This window comes from Heterodontus francisci, chromosome 14 (assembly GCF_036365525.1).
Source record: "Heterodontus francisci isolate sHetFra1 chromosome 14, sHetFra1.hap1, whole genome shotgun sequence".
Taxonomy (NCBI): Eukaryota; Metazoa; Chordata; class Chondrichthyes; order Heterodontiformes; family Heterodontidae; genus Heterodontus; species Heterodontus francisci.
The window spans coordinates 63053986-63072954 of NC_090384.1; the positions used below are offsets into that span (position 1 = coordinate 63053986).

The 18969-nt window shown below is 40.9% G+C and overlaps 2 protein-coding genes across 5 annotated transcripts in view; one reads left to right on the forward strand and one right to left on the reverse strand.

Moving 5' to 3' along the window:
- Nucleotides 1-2430: 2430 nt before the first annotated feature.
- The window catches only part of trim66 (tripartite motif containing 66), a 249251-nt gene continuing 232712 nt past the window's right edge, over nt 2431-18969 (reverse strand). For all 4 annotated transcript variants that reach the window (XM_068046334.1, XM_068046337.1, XM_068046335.1 and 1 more), the window contains exons 14-19: nt 16684-16849; nt 15039-15358; nt 11063-11195; nt 10501-10575; nt 6347-6499; nt 2431-4258 (exon numbers count right to left, since the gene is read on the reverse strand). In XM_068046334.1, coding sequence (XP_067902435.1) covers nt 4007-4258; nt 6347-6499; nt 10501-10575; nt 11063-11195; nt 15039-15358; nt 16684-16849 — 1099 coding nt within the window. In that variant the 3' untranslated portion in view covers nt 2431-4006. The remainder of the gene's footprint in view (nt 4259-6346; nt 6500-10500; nt 10576-11062; nt 11196-15038; nt 15359-16683; nt 16850-18969) is intronic.
- rpl27a (ribosomal protein L27a) overlaps nt 15074-18969 on the forward strand; it is a 327304-nt gene continuing 323408 nt past the window's right edge. The window contains exon 1 of the mRNA XM_068046340.1: nt 15074-15078. Within this exon, the coding sequence (XP_067902441.1) occupies nt 15077-15078 (2 nt within the window). The 5' untranslated portion in view covers nt 15074-15076. The remainder of the gene's footprint in view (nt 15079-18969) is intronic.

Below are 18969 nucleotides of genomic sequence, written 5' to 3' on the forward strand. Positions count from 1 at the left end.
CCTCCTGCTAACCGCCTTCTTCCTCTCCTCCTCTTTCCCCCTCTGTGAGGAGCTTGACCTTGCCGTGCCACCTCTGCTCAATCTTCTTTTCATGCTGCAGGGAGGAGGATGGTATCAACAACATCCTTGCCATCAGAACAAAGGCCTTCACCATGTGCAGCACTGCCCTGTTGTCTTCGCCAACTTCAAACAGCAGGAGAAAACTCACAGTAATTCGACAAACTCACACAGAACCTGTCGAAATCAATCAGCAAATAATCTGGAAGTAGTTGATGATCCTTTTATCAGGGCTGGTGTGGGGGGGGTCCTTCCTGATACTGGACACATGTTCAAGAGTGAACATTGGCTGGAGCAGCGAGGCTGAAAATAGCAGCGCTGGCATCAAATCAGTATCACATGCTGGCTGACGTCACGATCTGCCTGTTCTGCATACTTCCAGTGTACACACCTAAAACCCATGCTAATGCCCTCACCAAAATGGTGTGCAGTGCATGCCACACCAGAAGTGTGCATGCATGGCATGAATGCCATTTTGGTACCTAAATGGCACCCATAGCACCAAAACTATGGGCGCTATGGAACTGAATTTTGCAGCCATGCACTTTCTAACAAGGATCCCTGGATAGTGACCAAGGGGCAGCAAATTTCACTCAGCATGAGAGAGGAAACTTCCAGCCAGTTAAGAGGTTTTCTTCACACCTTAACAAAGAATATGATAAACTATGATGCTGTTATTCTTCCCAACCTTCAAAATAAAAGCTACTCCCAGAAGACAATTACAAAGTTGAGTGCAATATGCCTCCCTCAGTTTTACCCCACTATTTGCTTTCTTTCTCCTGAACTATCCAATAATTTTTGGGTGCAGGTCTATTGGAAATCATTTTGACCACTGATACCTCATTGTAGTGGTCATTCTTTACAATAAAGAGGGTAAATTTGGGAGCACCCATTTTTGGGCATCTCATCCGCATAGCGTCAACATGTCACATTGGGAAGTCTTCAGAGCCCCAGATTTTGGACATCGGACATCCTCATAAAGTTGATGGCGCTGAAGTAGGAGTCTTTAACAGGTTAGTGCTCCAATTTCCAGGTAAGTGATTGGGTTGGATTGCAGGGGTCCGAAAAAGGAATGGAGTTTGGGATCAGGGTTCCATTGAGGAAAGGCATGATGATCACAGGTCTTGGGAGTGCTGTTGCGCGGGATAGGGTTGGGAATGCTGTTGGGGATCAGGTAGGAAGATTGTAGATCTTCAGAGCATTGCTGTGGAGGTCAGTGGTGATTTCGAGGTGCGTCGTGGTTGGGGTGATGGGCGGGCAGGTGAAGGGTCTGTAGGTTGTGGCTGGGAGGGAGGTTGGGGTTCTCGTGACTGGGAGCGACAGTGATTATGGCAAGTGCTTACCTTTTATATATTTTTTTACTTATGTGGTGTTAAGAATGTGTTTACCCAAAGGCTATCAATACTGATGCTGACCTCAGAACCAACTTAAGTTGCAACAGGGACCAGAAGTAGGGGTTAGGCCACTCATTTGCAAATTGACTACTGCCTGCTTCAGATGTGGATAAAGGATACTTCTTGTTTGTCCTTTACCAAGATGGCATCCTGCTCACTGTCTCTCAGAAATGTGCACAAGCATTTCGGACCCCATTTTGAATCCTTTTGTGGTTGTGTAGCAAATGGGCACTATATGGCATAATTTAGCTCTCAAAGTGTCAAGCAGGCTATTCAACTATGACGTATTCTAGCTGAGCCAATCCTGTCTTCACCTCAAATTGACATACAGACACTTCCATCACTGGATACTGATGAGAAGCAGGAACCCTGATTAACATTACCCTCTCTCGAGGCATTTAACACCATCATTCTCATTCGGACTGTGATTGCCTAACTCAGTACACATTAAAATGAAATTTCAACACCTCAGCTACCCTCTAGACGATACCAGCTGAGCCATTGGGTAACCTGAGTAAAGTGAAGTTCACATTAAAAGAACCCAGTCACTGCTCCCAACCTTCCCCACCCAGCCTCCAATCACCATCGCCATCACTACCGATCCCCAAAACTTCCCCCACCGGTCTCCCTACTACAGCCCCCTGACCCGACCCCCCTTAACTGAGTGCCAGTGTGACAGTTTTTCTTCATCCTTCCTCAGTTTTCACAGACAGACTATTGCACTGTGTCAGCTCTACAGCAATAAGGGCTGAGATCCAATATTTTGGGAGCCTTGGACCTCACCATTCTGCTGCAGGGTACTTACCCTCTGCCCTCCGAATGCCTGAAATGAGGCCCTCCTGAATTTCTAGGCCTTTATATTTTCTAATAACTTGTGAAAGGCACACATTGAAAATAACTAATTTTTAAAAAACTTTATTCAGCGATGTTAACAGGCTTTATTAAGGAGTACGTGATAAGAATGGATTGAACACAGTACTTTTATAAAGTCAATTTAATGATATCCTTCTGACAATTTATGCATCTACTGTCATGTACAACGGTGAAATGTATAATTCTCATTGAAAGACAGGCATCAATGCCGGTAAAGCCATTTCTATTCTACATCTGGCATTTTAAGTACAGCTCTTGAATCTATTGAAAACCTATTTTTCCTACTATTACTTTAACAGTAATCGAATTGGAGGTCTCACATTCAAATAATGGTATTGTGTTGACATGTATGGTTATTTTGTTCTTGATACTGATCAATCTAAGACTATTGTAGCCTTCATTTTAAAGAATGGGCCTCATGCTGGTGCTCTCCATCTCTCTCCGGAAGGTCACTCACGATAAACTGACAACATAGCTCCTCCATTCTTTTTCTATTAAACAGCTAACACTGCAGGTCAATATGCTAGCTTCGATCAGAAATCAACAATTATGACTATAACTTAATCACATAATTACCTGCACAAATCGCTCCTCCTCCAAGGTTTCTTGAACCCATCATTATCATTTTTCTTTTCAAAGAAACATATAAAATTCAACAAGAAGAGGGTTGTAAAAAGCACTGTTGGCAGCATTCAGCCAATTGCAGTTCTCTGGATGAGTGAGCATTTGTGAACCAACAAAATTCCTAAAAGCTTTACAATCAAAATCTCTGCGATTTAACAAGTTGAATTTAAAAAAAAATGTGCACAGTTGACAAGCTTCTCTTCAACAGTTAATAGAAAAATAAAATCCATCCCAAAATAAACCAATAGTGATTCCAATCACTACACTCAGGGAGGCAACATTTTTTGTTCTAATTTGCAATAATCAATACTGGAAAATAAAGACTGAAATTGATATTCCTCAAGCAACTCACTACAGGACACCATACAATCCAAAAGATATCCTGACAAGAATATCAGAAGTTAAACATTTACTTAAAAAACACAGCCCACATTCTACTGACTGAGGGTGGAATTTCTGCAGGGGTTCACCATTTACGCTGTTTCTTAAAGGGCCCCTTTAAATCTTCCACCAAAGTTGAAGTGGACAATCAGGAGAACCCCAATGGAAATTGAACCCTGAATGTCATTTTCATTGCACAGGCTTTCAATTGCACAAGAAGAAATGTGAATAGATCATCAATTAACTCTCTGCATTCCACAAATATAGCTTAAACTAACCAGCTAAATTAACTAGAGCAATGCCCCATAACTTTCAGAGAATATGACCAGTTATGCTGTTTTATGACAGTTCCCTCGCCCAGCAGTGATGCAAACTTAGGCAAGTTATACAAGTCCTTCACACAAAGGATGGGTCTATAATTCACCACACCTAGCCTCATTCAGTGTAATCACTTTACAACAAACTATGAAAAGAACTGGTTATTGCCGGGTACTGTTTTCACTTCAGGGAAGCTGATATCCACATTCCTGAGAGGTCCAAAATTATTATAGAAAACATACTGAAGTTTTTTTTTAATTTCAATGAAAGAGCAATGTACTTACTGAAAAGAGAAAAAAGAAAGGAAAGAGGATTGATTTACATTTCACAATATTTATACATTCAGCCAGCAACACCATTTAAAGTCTATTATCCTTATGGTTGTGGCTTCCACCATTCCTGCGTCTTCTCTTTGGCTTCACGTGCTCCTTTCCCTCTGTTGGCCAAGTAAACCCATTGATAGTAACTGTGCCACTTTCATTATCAATCTCTTCATAGTCAGAATCTTCTTGGGTTGTTCCTGCCAAGTTCTTGTCAGGATAAATTTCTTTTAGTTTTTCATCAAAGCATGTTTCTAAGCTTCTCCCAGCTTGGGCAACCTCTGAATCTGGCTATTAAAAAAAAATTGCACATTAAATAAATAAATTCCAGACTTAATTGTTTTGCATATACACAAAAATCAACACAGCATTCTCTTATAACATGCACTCAATGCCTTCCAACTGATAATGTTCAAAATCTGCTTTATTACATAAAAAGATTTGGAATTGCATAATGTAGTATGAGGAACGAACTAGTTTGGACTAGTTTGAAATTTCTCTACTTTAACAAATACTTCAATCCATCAAATAGTTTAAAATAGTAGACAAAAGAATTTAATACAATGCATTAACATGTTCATCATTAGTATCACACAATCAATAATAATAATCAGTTTTATCTGACTGGACTGTTTTGATCGATCAGTTTAAGGGGTGCATCTGTTGGTGCGCTTATTTGGTGGGCGGTGCCTGGGTACACTCAGTACCCGAATGTTACAATAAAAGTTTAAAATACCTAATTAACCAACTGCCATCCCACAGTTGCAGAACAACAGAGTTCTTCAGAACAACCTCACCAGACATAAAGCACTCTGCAAGAGGGGGTGGGTGGCATGGGGTGGCAGTATGGGATGGGGAGGACAGCATGGGGGTTGGAACTCATGGTAGGTATGGAATGGGGGATGGGATGATTATGGAGGGATGGAATGCAGGATATGGATGGCATAGGAAGAACGGGTGGGATGGGATGATATGAGAGGAATGAAAGGAATGGAAAGGGTATGGCATGGGAAGGATGGAATAGCATGGGATGGGGATTTAAAGAAGTACTGTTGTAATAAAGATACTAATTTCACCACAAATGTTTTGTAGGTCAGGAAGTACAGAAAGTCCAACAACGAAGTTACCCTGGCTGGAAGGATTTGTGGGGGGTGGGGGTAGGAAATGGCATGGGGGAGAATGGCATGGGAGGGGGTAGGGCGCAGAATGGGAGTGGGAGGGGGTATGGCGGGGGGGGAATACAAGGAAGTGTGGAACGGTAATGAGGAATAGAGATGGCATAAGAAGGGGTGGGATGGGGATTGTATGAGAGCGATGAAAGGAATGGGATGGGTCTGGCATGAGGGGGATGGCAGGGGAAGGATGCAATGGTATGGAATGGGGATTTAAAGAAGTATTGTTGCAATAAAGATACTAATTGCAATGCAAATGTTTTGCGCGTCTCTGCTAATAGATATTAAAAGCAACAGTCTTTCAAAGACATATGTAAATAGATGAAGTCCATTGAAGAGATACATGAGCCAACCAATTCTTTTATGGGAGCAGCTTGCTGTTGAGGGGGTGGGGTGCGAGAGGGGTGGGTGGTGGGGGAGAATAAATCATTAACTAAGTCAAGAGCAGGAGCCATGCCGATTTCTTGATCCTCCCAGCCCAGGGGGCACTAAGGCCAATTCTATAAGTCACCTACTGTCCTGGCTGAGTTCAGGTAACTCAGCTGGCTGGGCATTGAATTTTGGACATTCCAGGCTCATAAGTATTCATATTGACGTCACCAGTTTGTTCGAGAGCTAAAGTTTAAGTTAAACTAAACAGCAATAATTTCACCTCATGGTATCCTGGGAAGGCCCCTTTGCCTCTGGATTTAATAGGGAAACCAGGCTTTAAGAATCGTATATTATAAAAATCATTTTCACTGTATAAAATGTCATGAAATTATGAATGCCTGTATTGAGTTAAAAAGTGCAGAGCTTTGCAAGTATGTTGGTGGCCTGATGTTATCAACTATTTCTTACTCAGTACTTGATGGAAATGATGCAACTACATTCTCTGTGACAAGAATTTTTAAAATTCACATGTGGAGGGGAATTGACGAAGTTATTACAATATTCTGCATGCAGCTAACAAATGAGTAGCTGCTGTGAATACATCGTCTAAATTCAGAGACCCAGGCAAAAGATCAAGACCTATACTGCAGGACTTCACAAAAAGAAGGAAAAATGATGAGATAAATCAAGCCATAATTGTGGAGTGACATCAAGACAGGGCTGAAAAATACATGAGATTGTAGAAGGAAGGAAATATTGAGGAGTGTAGCAAGTTCTAGGACAGTGCCATTTAAGGTCTGATAACACCAGTATCATAAAGATATGTAAATCTTACATAATTAAATTTTGCACAATTCATAAGCATGAGATGAATATCAGAAATAAACTCTTCTGGTGTGTAGTAATGGAGGGGACTCTTTTTCTGAAGTTTTGCCCTGACTGTAGAAAGGTCCATTGGCCTTTTGATAATCTGGTAGTAGTGACGTGCCTAAATAAAAGCAAATGCTTATTAATAAGTGGCAAAAATTAGAAACTTAAGAAAAAATATTAAACAAAAATTTAAAACATTTAAAAATGTGCATATTTTATTTTCATTTTGTCATTTAATCACTCCTTCTTTCCAGCCCATCACAGACCTTGCCTTTTGTTCTTTCCTCCTCTTCCCACTTTCCCTGCATCTGCACTTGCTTAAAACCTGTTACATCTCTAACTTTTTCCAGTCTTGTGAAAGGTCATTGAACTGAAACATTATTAACTCTGTTTCTCTCTCCACAGATGCTGCCAGGCCTGCTGGGTACGTCTAGCGTTTTCTGTTGTTATTTCAGATTCCAAGCACCCACAGTATTTTGCTTTCATATTTTATTTTTACCTGATAAGCTGAAGCATTGCCCTGAAAACATTTCAACAATTCTGATATTAAAAGCAATTTTTAAAAATCCCTTTCTCCCTGCCCCGGTCCCAAATGCAGACACCAACTCATGCTGGGGTTGGCAGGCTTTTAGCATCTTGCAAAGTTGTCCATAATCCTGAGGTACCTGAGCAGTGTTATCAGGCTACTTGATTCTACGATGGCGGAACCTGAACCTCTTCTGACCAATCACCCACACAGGCACATTTGCCAGTCAAAAGTTGGAATCATGTCTCATGTTTCCCCTTCCTAATCCATAAGGGCAATTTAACACAGTTAATGCTGGATATAGAGGTGACACAATTAGCTCTTATTTTCCAAAATTCCCTAGATTCTGGAATGATCCCAGAAGATTGGAAGTTAGCAAATATAACATTGCTGTTCAAGAAAGAGGGGGAGAGAAAATGGGGAACTACAGGCCACTTAGCCTGACATCAGTCATCAGGAAAGTGCTGGAACCTATTATTAAGGAAGCCTTACAATGAACTTAGAAAAGCATAGTATGATTAAAACAAGTCAACATGGTTTTACGAAAAGGAAATCATCTTTGATAAATCTTTGAGTATTTGAGGATGTAACTAGTAGGTTCGTTAAAAGGGAATTAGTAGATGTAGTAGACTTGGATTTCTAAAAGGCATTTAATAAGATGCCACACAAAGGCTAATACACAAGATAAGGGCAGATGGAGTTGGGGTGATATATTAGCAATGGATAGAGGATTGGTTAATGGACAGGAATCAGAGAGTAGTGATAAGTGGGGGCATTTTCAAGTTGGCAAACTGTGACTAGTGGTATGCCACAAAGGTCAATGCTAGGGCCTCAGGTATTTACAATCTATATTAATGACTTAGACAAAGAGACAGAGAGTAATGTATCTAGGTTTGCTGACAAAATTAGGTGAGAATGCAAGCTGTGATGAGGACACAAAGAGGCTGCAAAGAAATATACACATGTTAAGTGACTGGACAACAAGTTGGCAGATGGAGTTGAATGTTGGCAGTGTGAGGTTATTCACTTTGGTCTTAAGAATAGTAAAGTAGAATATTTTTTAAAAGGTGTGAAAGTTGTAAATGTTGATGTTCAGAAAGACTTGGGTATACTCGTACAAGGAACACAAAAAGTTAGCATGCAGGTACAGTAAGCAATTAGGAAGGCAAATGGCATTTTGGCCTTTATTGCAAGGGGATTGGAGTACAAGAATAAAGAAGTCTTGTTACAATTGTACAGGACTTTGGTGAGAGCCCACCTGGAATACTGTACGCAGTTTTGGGCTCCATATTTAAGGAAGGATATTCTTGCATTGGAGGTATTATAGTGAACCTTCACTAAATTGGTCCCTGGGTTAAGCGGGTTTCCTATGAGGAGAGGCTGAGTAAATTGGGTCTATATTCTCTCGAGCTTCGAAGTATGAGAGGTGATCTCATTGAAACGTACAAGATTCTGAAGGGGATTGACAGGGTAGACACAGATTGTTTCCGCTGGTCGAGGAATCTAAAACATGGGGGCACAGTTTCAGGATAAGGGAATGATCATTTAGGACTGAGATGAGGAGAAATTTCTTCACTCAAAGGGTTCTGAATCTTTGGAATTGTCTACCTCAGAGGGTTGTGGATGCACCATCATTGAACATATATAAGGCTGAGATAGATTTTTAGTCTGTCAAGGAATCAAAGGATATGGGGAGCAGGTGGGAAAGTTGAGTTGAGGCCCAAGATCAGCCATGATCATACTGAATGGCGGAGCAGGCTCGACAGGTCTACCATATGGTCTACTCCTGCTCCTATTTCTTATGTTCTTATGTATTTCTACTTTTCATGTGGAATGCTAGAAAAGAACTGGCAGAGTCCATCCAAACCAAGCTAGCTAGGATCAAGGATTAAAATATCCTGACCATTTAAACTTCTTTTTGAGAGTCAAATGCTTAAATTTACAGGAGTACTTGGATATTTTGTTTTCACAGTATTTATTACTGCGACGTTAATTTTTTTGTGGGGGGGTGGGGGTGTTGGTGGCGCAGCAAACAAGCAAACTGACATGCTGCTCACAGGGTTCTGCTTTTGTATACCAGGGCATCGATGGGTATGCAAGATAGACCCAACCTGTCTCAGCTTGTGTTTACTGCACCCTCCAATAGGGAAATGCCAGGCCTTTTCTCAACAGTCCAACGAAGAGAGGTGCTCACCATGGCAGAAATCACAAATACGTTTCATGAGACCTGAAAGGCTAACTCTGTTTCTCTCTCCACAGATGCTGCTTGACCTGCTCAGTATTTCCAGCATTTTCTGAATTTATCTCAGACGGCCAGCATCCACAGTATTTTGTGTTTATATAAATCCAAGCTGTTTCTACTCTTTCTTTAAATCTCAAATGCATTTAGTCGTGTATCTATGCCCCCTTGTTCTGGACCCCTCTAACTACCGGAAACAGTTTGCTCAAAACTTTCACATCTTCCAGGAATGATACATCACTGTCCTTCCCTGTGCTATTTTTAGGTTGAGAGACTTTGTTCTACTTTAAATTGAATAAGTCTCAGCTTCGGCTCTGTGATCGTACTCTTGCTTGTGAGGCAGAAGGTTGTGGGTTCAAGCCCCACTCCAGAGAACTTGAGCACATAATCTAGTCTGACATTTCTGAGGGAGTGCCGTCTTTCAGATAAGTTAAACTGAGGACCCCATTTGCTCTCTCAGTTGGGCATAAAATATCTCATGACACTATTCTAAGAAGAGCAGGGGAGTTATCCTTCAATCAAGATCACTAAAACAGATTATCTGATCACCTATTTCATTCATTGCAGGCTGTGGGATCTTGCTGAGCACAAATTGCTGCTGCATTTTCCAACATTACAATAGTCACTCCACTTTAAAAGTACTTAATTTGCTATGAAGTGCTTTGGAAGATTCTAATGCCATAAGATACTGCTGTGTATAAAATGCAAGTTCACTATTTTTTACTTGCAAATAATATCAACTGGTCTATTTAGCACTTCCTTCCCCCTCTGCCCCTACTTCCCCCTCTTCCCAAATTCCTGTTTTAGAAATCCATAGTTCCACTTGATTCCCACCGCACTCTGTAATATCCTCATCGCTCAACCCGAAGCTCTCATGACTACTTCTTTATATACCATCAGACACAAACCAGTTTGAAGTGGTCATTCAGCCCACAACTACACAAAGTCTAGTTGATACCTGGCCAGTGACCTATTTACAGTTGACTTGTAGTTACACAAGTTAAAATCTAAGCTTAAATTTTGGTACAATAAAAATTCTGTACTACTTAATACCTTTAACTGTGAAATTGGCCTAATATATAGACCATTGGAAGAAAGATGCAGCCAGCTAATGGCAGAATCCATTCAGTAACATTAGTGCATCACCATCTTGGTCCAGACAATAACCTGCAGCCATATTGGTGGTTTCCTTCAGTGCAGAAAGTTAATTGCTAATATTTCATAGAATCATAGCCTATACAGCACTCCAAATGTTGAAAGGATAAACAGATGCAACACCACTATGTCCACGCCAAACATTGCACACACTCCTCTAAATGAAATATAATAGCAAATGACAGCAAACTATGCTCACCAGTGGACTGACGGGCTCGTGGAATGGCAGGCTTAGCGGATGGCAGTAAAGCTGCAATGCCAGTTTCTCACATTTCTACAGGTAACACAGTTTGCAGTTATTAAAGCAGCTCTTTGATGTAATACAGTTACAAATTACTAATTTCCATTTTATTTGGATAATTCAGGCAAGATATTAAATATACTGAATGTTAAAGAGGAAGGTAGTTGGAGGGTTAGTAGGTTTCACTTGCAGGCACTGCCCCTACTCTTAACCTCTGTTTAAGGACATAACACCTCTATCTTTAACACTTAGCACTCAGAACAGGAATATTGAAAACACATCTCAAACTTTCGAGGAAGTCATTATAAATGCAGAAAATCAGAGAATATTACAAATAACTTTCTAAATACAACTACAAAACAAAAGCAAAAACAGAAATTACATTTCTAAAAGTATCCTGACTTATTTTAAGAAACTCAGCATCAGATTGGTGACAGGCAAATGATAATACATCTCAAAATGCATTATTTTCAAATACTGGTTCAGTAAAGATATAATGAACTGAAGTTCTGCTGCTCACCCTTTGATCACCAATGGAGAGACCCTGTAATGTTCTTATCCCCCTGTTTTCATTGATATGCCGTGCATTTTCACAATCATATTCCACTTCTGGCATCACGACATTCCGACACAATGTACACAACCACTCACCCCTGGAAATTAAAATTTTGAATGCACCCATGAACAACTGGATTGAATTTTAAAGGGTCTTATTATTAGTAGGCGTTTTAAAAATCAGTTATAATGGCTCTCTGCTATGGCCTGATTGCGAAAGGGACTGCCCGGTGTGGAACAGAGATATACAATCCAGAATGGTCTGAGTTCCATTTCCTAATCAATGTCATGTTATGTAAGGCAGTCACAGTGGTGCTGCTGGGCAGGAAAGGTTAGGTATTATGCTTCTGTATGCTATCCAACAATGTGTGTGTGGAGCGAGAGTGTGGACAGGATTGGGCTCAACTCTCATGCCTTAATGGATGAATAGCCTGCGAAGACTCATCACCTAGCCTCAAATGAAAGTAAAAACATTTGAATGAGATATTGGAAGGAAGCTGGTGTCCATTGGTCTAACACAAATCTGGATTCAAGACAGAAAATTGGAGGGGAAAAAAATTGTAATCCATAATTAATTAACAAAGTTCCTGATATTACCTGTTATACTTAAGTGGGCTTGAACTTCAGAAAATTCTTAAACTCTTTGTAAAATCCTATTTTTAACCTAATATACATATGATTTTTTTTTATAAAGCTAGGCAGCATCTTAAAATCTCCTTCACTTAAAATAAAATTACTCTCAGATATATTGGCTACTATCTGTCTATGCCAAAACTGCTGTTGATTTCCTAGCTCACATGAAGAATAGGGGAATACTTTCTCTGGTTCCTAATATTTGCAGCTTTGTGAACAGAGCGGGACAGTTTCCTGATCTGTATTTCTAGCAAAACCAAAAATCCATTCTTTCAGAATGTTTTCATAACTTTTATGGAGTAGTGAAGATAAGAGATAGTCCCTTTATGTTTATGATGGCACTAACCTAACCACCAGGAGAAATCTTGTCATCTAAAGTCCTCAGATTGCATTTTTGTTATAGCCTTGGGGAAAGAAAAGCATTGGAAAGAGAAAAACTAAGCTCAAAGAGGCCTAGATATACCCCACAATATTGTACAAAATGTATTTGTTTCTCTTCGTGTCTTCAACTTGTGCATGATAGCAGCTGGGAAAGCCCATTACATTGCTAAACTCCATCACAAGGTTACAACACAAAGGAACTTTAGATCAAAGTTCTAGACTTTGCAATAGTCTAAAACGTTCAATAGCAGAAGGACAAAATGTTCAATGTGCATCCTAGCACTGAGGTTCCACGGTAGTTTCCCTGCAGAAGTAATTTTCTTCTGCTTAAAGTTAAGTTTGAAAATAAACTGAAAGATACAAACATCTGCAAGAACAGATCCAGCTGCACTGATTCTGAAGATATGAATTAAAGTACGCAACACAGTAATGTCATTTTGGTTACCCTAATCTCTCAAACCTTTGAAACTAATCTAGCAATTTATCACTGAGTTTTTTTTTGTTGCACCCCATTTTATACTGGTATCAGTAAACCACAGCATGTACACTATGAAAAGAATAGCTACATATCATTCAGAAAATATTGGAATAAATTTTTCTGACTTTCATAATTTTTGCCTCCCAGCACAAACACATAGAATTAGAGAATTTTACAGCACAAAGCAGGCCATTTGGCTCATTGCACCTGTTAATTCTCTGAAGGAACTGTTCACTTAATCTCATTTGCCTATCCACTTCAGTTTTAAAAGCTATTATCAATGATGCTTTCTCCATTATTTCTGATTTCATGTCCAAACACGACTTGGGATTAAAAATATTCTATCCCCTTCCTCCATTCTTTTGTATGATCTTAAATTTATGGCCTCTAGTTACCAATTCATTGACTAATGGAAATTTTAATCATCTCGAGCAGATCTCAGACCTGAAGGAGTATGGACTTGAGCGGAGGTGGACGTCTATATTTGACAAATCCAAAAACAACAACAAAAAAAATCAAGGAGTGATGGCACAGGAGAGCAGGATGGTGATTGGTCGCTGAGTAAAACTGTTGTCTTTTTTTGTCCCTAAGTTAGGGGAACAGGATAAACCAATAAATGTAGTCATTGGTCTATTAAATAGAGGCATGGTAGGGCACCTCAGTCCTGTTGAATGTACATCCTGTGATTGTGAGAATTCCGGGATGCTTCTCGTGTTCCTGGACAATCCCATGTGCAGGAAATGTCATGGGCTGGAGGAGTTCGAGCTCTGGTGATCCTCTCACAGCTTAAGGGCGTGCAGGCAGAGAGGGAATGGGTAATTGCCGGACAGACCAGGATGACCAGACAGGTAGTGCAGGAGTTCCCTGAGCGCATTCTCTCTCCAACCAGTATTCAGTACTGAGAAGTGTAGAGGAACAGAGGAACCCTGGAGTGCATGACCACAGATCCCTGAACAACAGGTAGATAAGGTGGTTAAGAAGGCATACGGGATACATCCCTTTATTAGCTGAGGCTTAGGATACAAGAGCAGTGTTATGCTAGAACTGTATAAAAACACTAGTTAGGCCACAGCTAGACTACTGCGTACAGTTCTGGTCACCACATTACAGGAAGGGTGAGATCGCACTAGAGAGGGTACGGAGGAGATTTACGAGGATGTTGCCAGGACTGGAGAATTTTAGCTACAAGCAAAGATTGGATAGGTTGGTATTATTTTCTATGGAACAAAGGAGGCTGAGGGGAGATTTAATTGAGGTGTATAAAATTACGAAGGACTAGATAGACTGGTTAGGCAGGATCTATTTCTCTTAGCAGAGAGGTCAATAATCAAGAGACATAGAAGTAATAAAATTAGCCACAGGGATTAGAGGAGATTTTTTTTCACATACAGGTCTGGAACTCACTGCCTGAAAGGATGGTAGAGACAGAAACCCTCATCACATTTAAAAAAATATTTGAATATACATTTAAATTTCCTTAACATACAGGGCTATGGATCAAGAGCTTGAAAGTGAGATAAGGCTGGATACTTCTTTTTTGGCTGGACTGGGCACAATGGGCCAAATGGCTTCTGAATGTGCTGTAAATTTTCTATATTTTGTTGTTTCTACCTCACCTCAATCTTCTCTGTTCTAAAGAAAGGACTTCCAGTTTCTTGAGCCTTTTCTCATCATGAAAGATTCTCATCCCTGGCATCATTAATTAATCTTTTTTGCAGCCTCTCCACGACATTTATTTTTGTCAATAATACTCAAAATTGGACATACTATTCTAACTGCAGCCAAGCCAATGATTTATATAAATTTAGTATTATTTGCTTTTGTACGCTACACCCTTATGTATAAGACCTCTAATTCTATATGCCTTTCAACTTAATCACCTTGTCTTCCCATTTTAACAAACTCCAAGCTTCTCTGCTACTCCATTTGAAATTCTACCACTTGATATATATTCCTACAATTTTTTCTTCCTCCAGAATGCATGACCTCATATTTCTCTGCATTAAATTCCATCTTGCATCTACTTGCCAAATCTACTAACCTCTCTATATCTTTCTGAAGTTGCTTATATTTAACCACACTTCCAATTTTTGTCTCTGCAAATATTGATATGGGGGCATATACAAACGACCAGATCATTCAAAACAGAACAGCAATGATTTCAACACTCACCCTGGCAGACAAATTCCAAGTTTGTATATTCCTAGTCTAAAACACAAAATTAACTGCAGCTCTTTCCTTTAAACTCTGACTCTCCTCAGCATTCTAAATGCATGTTGTCAGGGTGCAATATATTTAAATAGTGCGGTCAATATTTTGCTAACTATGTCCAACTGTACCTTTTCATCCTTGACCAAAATAATTGAAAAAAATTCATCTCAACCTCATAATCAAATACATCATTCACTAACAGACTAAAAAGATCGCAGTAACTAAAAGCTAGCTTTACATTGGGAAGCTGAGCAGAGAAGGCACATGGCAGCCAAGATGGAACACCTTCGGACACCGATCACAACACAATAGCTCCCCGCCGTTCAAACAGACTGCGCAATAATCTTCGTTGTCGTCAGTAGCACATGCTGCCATTGGGGATATCTGAGGTGATGTTCCTGTGACAGATTTTTCAGAAGGTTTGTCATCCGAATGAAATGGGGATGCTACAACATCGGGAGACAGGTTCGAAGTAACCGATGTTTCATCCAGCTCACTTTGTTGCGGGGGAGGAGGGTTTGAGTTTGGAGGAGTGAGTGTGCTGTCCAACGTAATGTTCTTTAAAAGAAAAAGTGGAAAAGTAATAACATTAATATACAGCAATTTACAATGTGAATCAAGGAAAGGGAGTTTCTATTAACATTCCATAATTTCTAATGTAAAATAAAACAGACTATGCAAACAATGGCGGTCATGTTTATTATTACAATAGGTTAACAATTCAGATCAAGCCTTGCCTCATTAAATATTAACTCAGATAAAAGCAAATTACTGCAGATGCTGGAAATCTGAAATGAAAAAGAAAGTGTTGGAAGTACTCAGCAGGTCTGGCAGCATCTGTGGAGAAACAAACAGAGTTAACTGTGACGGACTGTCACAGTTAACTCTGTTTCTCTCTCCACAGATGCTGCCAGACCTGCTGAGTATTTCCAACACTTTCTGTTTTTATTCAAGTATTAACTCAGTTTGCCTTCTGAGAGATTGAAGAAGTGCATGTGAGAGGTCACAAGTATTTGGTTCAGATCACAGTGGGGTACCATTGTTACACCCCTGGCTTATGTTATTGTGCAAGCAGAAAAATGAATTCAAAAAGGTATCTATGGCTGTCCCAAACTTATAAGACTGTCATTGCCTCTCCCTATCACAAGAACAGTAGCAACCCCCAAAGCAAACGATCGACCAGTTAATCATTACATTCAGAGTGGCAACTGGAAATACTAAAGTGACTTCATGTGTAAGAGAGGGAAATAATAAAACTTAAATGGTAAATGGGGTAGTTGAAAGAAGTTCAAGTTTCTCAACACAGGTCCGAAGCTCATGTCCTTTTTATTTAAGAAGAGGGAACATCTGCAGAAATCTGACATATTTATGAAAACTGAAGAGTGTATATTACAAGGTGTTGTCAATTTATTTTCCTTTTTCTTGTCAGCCTTGGTTCAGTTGGTAGCACTCTCACTTCTGAGTCAGAAGGTTGTGATTCAAGTCTCACTCAAGGACTTGAGCACAACAATCTAGGCTGATCATCCATGCAGTATCGAGGGAGTGCTGCACTGTCATAGGTGCAGGCCATCAGATGAGACTTGAAATCAAGGCCCCGCCTGCCATTTCAGGTGGACTTAAAAGATCCCATGATACTATTTTGAAGATGTTATCCCCTGTGTCCTGGCCAATATTTATCCCTCAATCAACATCACAACACATTATCTGGTCATTATCACATAGCTGTTTGTGGGAGCTTGATGTGCGCAAATTGACTGGCGCATTTCTTACATTATAACAGCGGCCACACTTCTTTGGCTGTAAAGAGCCTTGGGGCATCCGGTGGCCACAATAGGTGCTATATAAATGCAAGTTAGTTTAAAGCAAAATATCTTTCTGCTCACCCTTGTTGCAGTTTGTGAAGTCTGATTGTCCATCAAAAGGAAGCTGCCTTGCTCTTCATCAACATCTGGCTGCAGTTTGAAGAAAGGAAGCTGGCCAGTGGATGGTGTACAGATCTGTAATCGCTCTAAGCGCACATAAGGGACCTTCACCCCATCAATCTGAGCCCTGTAGTCAGAAGATTAAATCGGATAAATAATAACAGCAGTTACAGAACATAGCTTTGTGGGTTATCAAAACACAAGGGTTTAGTTTTAAGTTTCAGCGCAAAACGTTCCCTCCAAGGCCTGTTTATACCACTGATGAGGCTCGAGCTATTTTGTGGCCCTGGCCTCAGTTGTGTGCAGCCAGCGAGCTCCAAGGTAGCTCATCATTTGGAGAGGATAGGTTATCAAGCAGTTCCAATGCAGTCAGAACTTCTGGGTGGGAAAGTGAACTGCAAGGGCGTGGGAGGTGGTCATGGGTAGGACACATATGGGCTGGCAGCAGGCATTCCACTTGGCCCCGCAAAAATAAATGTATACGAAGGACCATTGGTTAGGCCACTGAATGGCAAATGGCAGCGCACACTCTGCCCATTTCTACCTGAGATTTGCTAGTGGAGTCCCGTGTAGGCAACAGAATAATTATTTGCATACGATGATTGGCTTCCTGCCTGAAACAGGAAGGTGCTGCAGCCACCCTACTCAGCAGTGTACCCGATGGTGGCAGCCAAAGTGTCAGCTTAAACCTGTGGTAAGTGTCATTTTCATGCTTTTTGTTTGTTCATTCTTGAGATGTGGGCTTCAGTGACAAGGCCAGCATTTATTGCCCAACCCTAATTAAGAATGAGGTGGTGAGCCTCCTTCTTGAAACGCTGCAGTCCAGGTGGTATAGGTACACTCTCAGTGCTGTTAGGTAGGGAGCTTTAATTTTAGCTATCAACCTCATTTGTGCAACCTTATCAAATGCCTTCTTGAAGTGATGTCAAGAAATGACTGAACACACTGGATACAGAAAAGGCTGTAGGCCCCGACAACATTGCAGTTATAGGGCTGAATCTTCTGCTCCCGCAACCGAAGAGAACAGCAGCCCGCCCATGCGGGCTGCATGTCACCGAGCCACCACAATCTTCCGTGCGGTGGATCATTAAAATAGCCGGGGCGGGCCGCACCCCCCGATCACATCAAGAGTGTTGGCTGTGTGCAGGTGCTGACACCATTTTTAAATGGCTTTGAGCCCTACCGATAAATTTAAACATTTAAAGTGCAAGTAAATAAAAAAGACTTTTTTTCTGCCCCTCTCCCACCTCCCCAATAACAATTTAATTAATTATTTGCTCTCTCCCCCACCAAAGCACTTACCTTCCTCCTCAAACTGAATAAACTCCAAACTATAACCCTTCCCACCATGCCCTACACCGATGATGTAACTTATCCCCCCCACCCCTGCACTGATAAACCTACCTCATACCCCTCCCCACCAGTATGGAACCTCGTTTCCCCGAAGGGGGATCCGAAGGCGCGGGAGTGCTGATCATCGGGCTGAAGATCAGAGCAGGAACCCAGGCGGCAACATAGGTATCATTAATGCATTCATTTTAATTTATTTAAATGTGCAAATAGGGGTCCCGTCGCCGAGCGGTCACCATGAGGCCTCACCGCCGCCAGTAATATCAGGCCGGGCCCTCCCAGCGTCGGGGTATGTGGTGGCCCTCTCCCAGAGGCATCTTCAGGCCTCCCCACGCCCCGTCACAGTCACCTATGCCTGGGTGAGAACTAAATCGAGTCATAATGTTCAAGACTTGTGCCCCAGAACTAGCTGTGATCCTAGCCAAGTTGTTCCACTACAGCTACAACACTGGCATCTATTCAACAAAGCAGAAAATTAGCCAGGTATATCCAATTCACAAAAAGCAGGACAAATCCAATTCAACCAACAACTGATCCATCAGTCTGCTCTCAATCATCAGCAAAGTGGTGGAAGGTGTTGTTGACAATGCTATCATGAGGTATTTACTGAGCAATAACCTGCTCACTGATGCCCAATTTGGGTTCCACCAGGACCACTCAGTTCCAGGCCTCAATACAGACATGGTCCAAACATGGACAAAAGAGCTGAATTCCAGAGGTGTGGTGAGAGTGACTGCCCTTGGTATCAATGCAAATTTGACCAAATGGCTAGGAGCACTAGAAAAATTGAAAACAATGGGAATAGGGGGAAACCTCTCCAATGGTTCAAATCATATCTAGCACAAAGGAAGATGACTGTGGTTAATAAAAGCAAAATACTGCAGATGCTAGAAATCT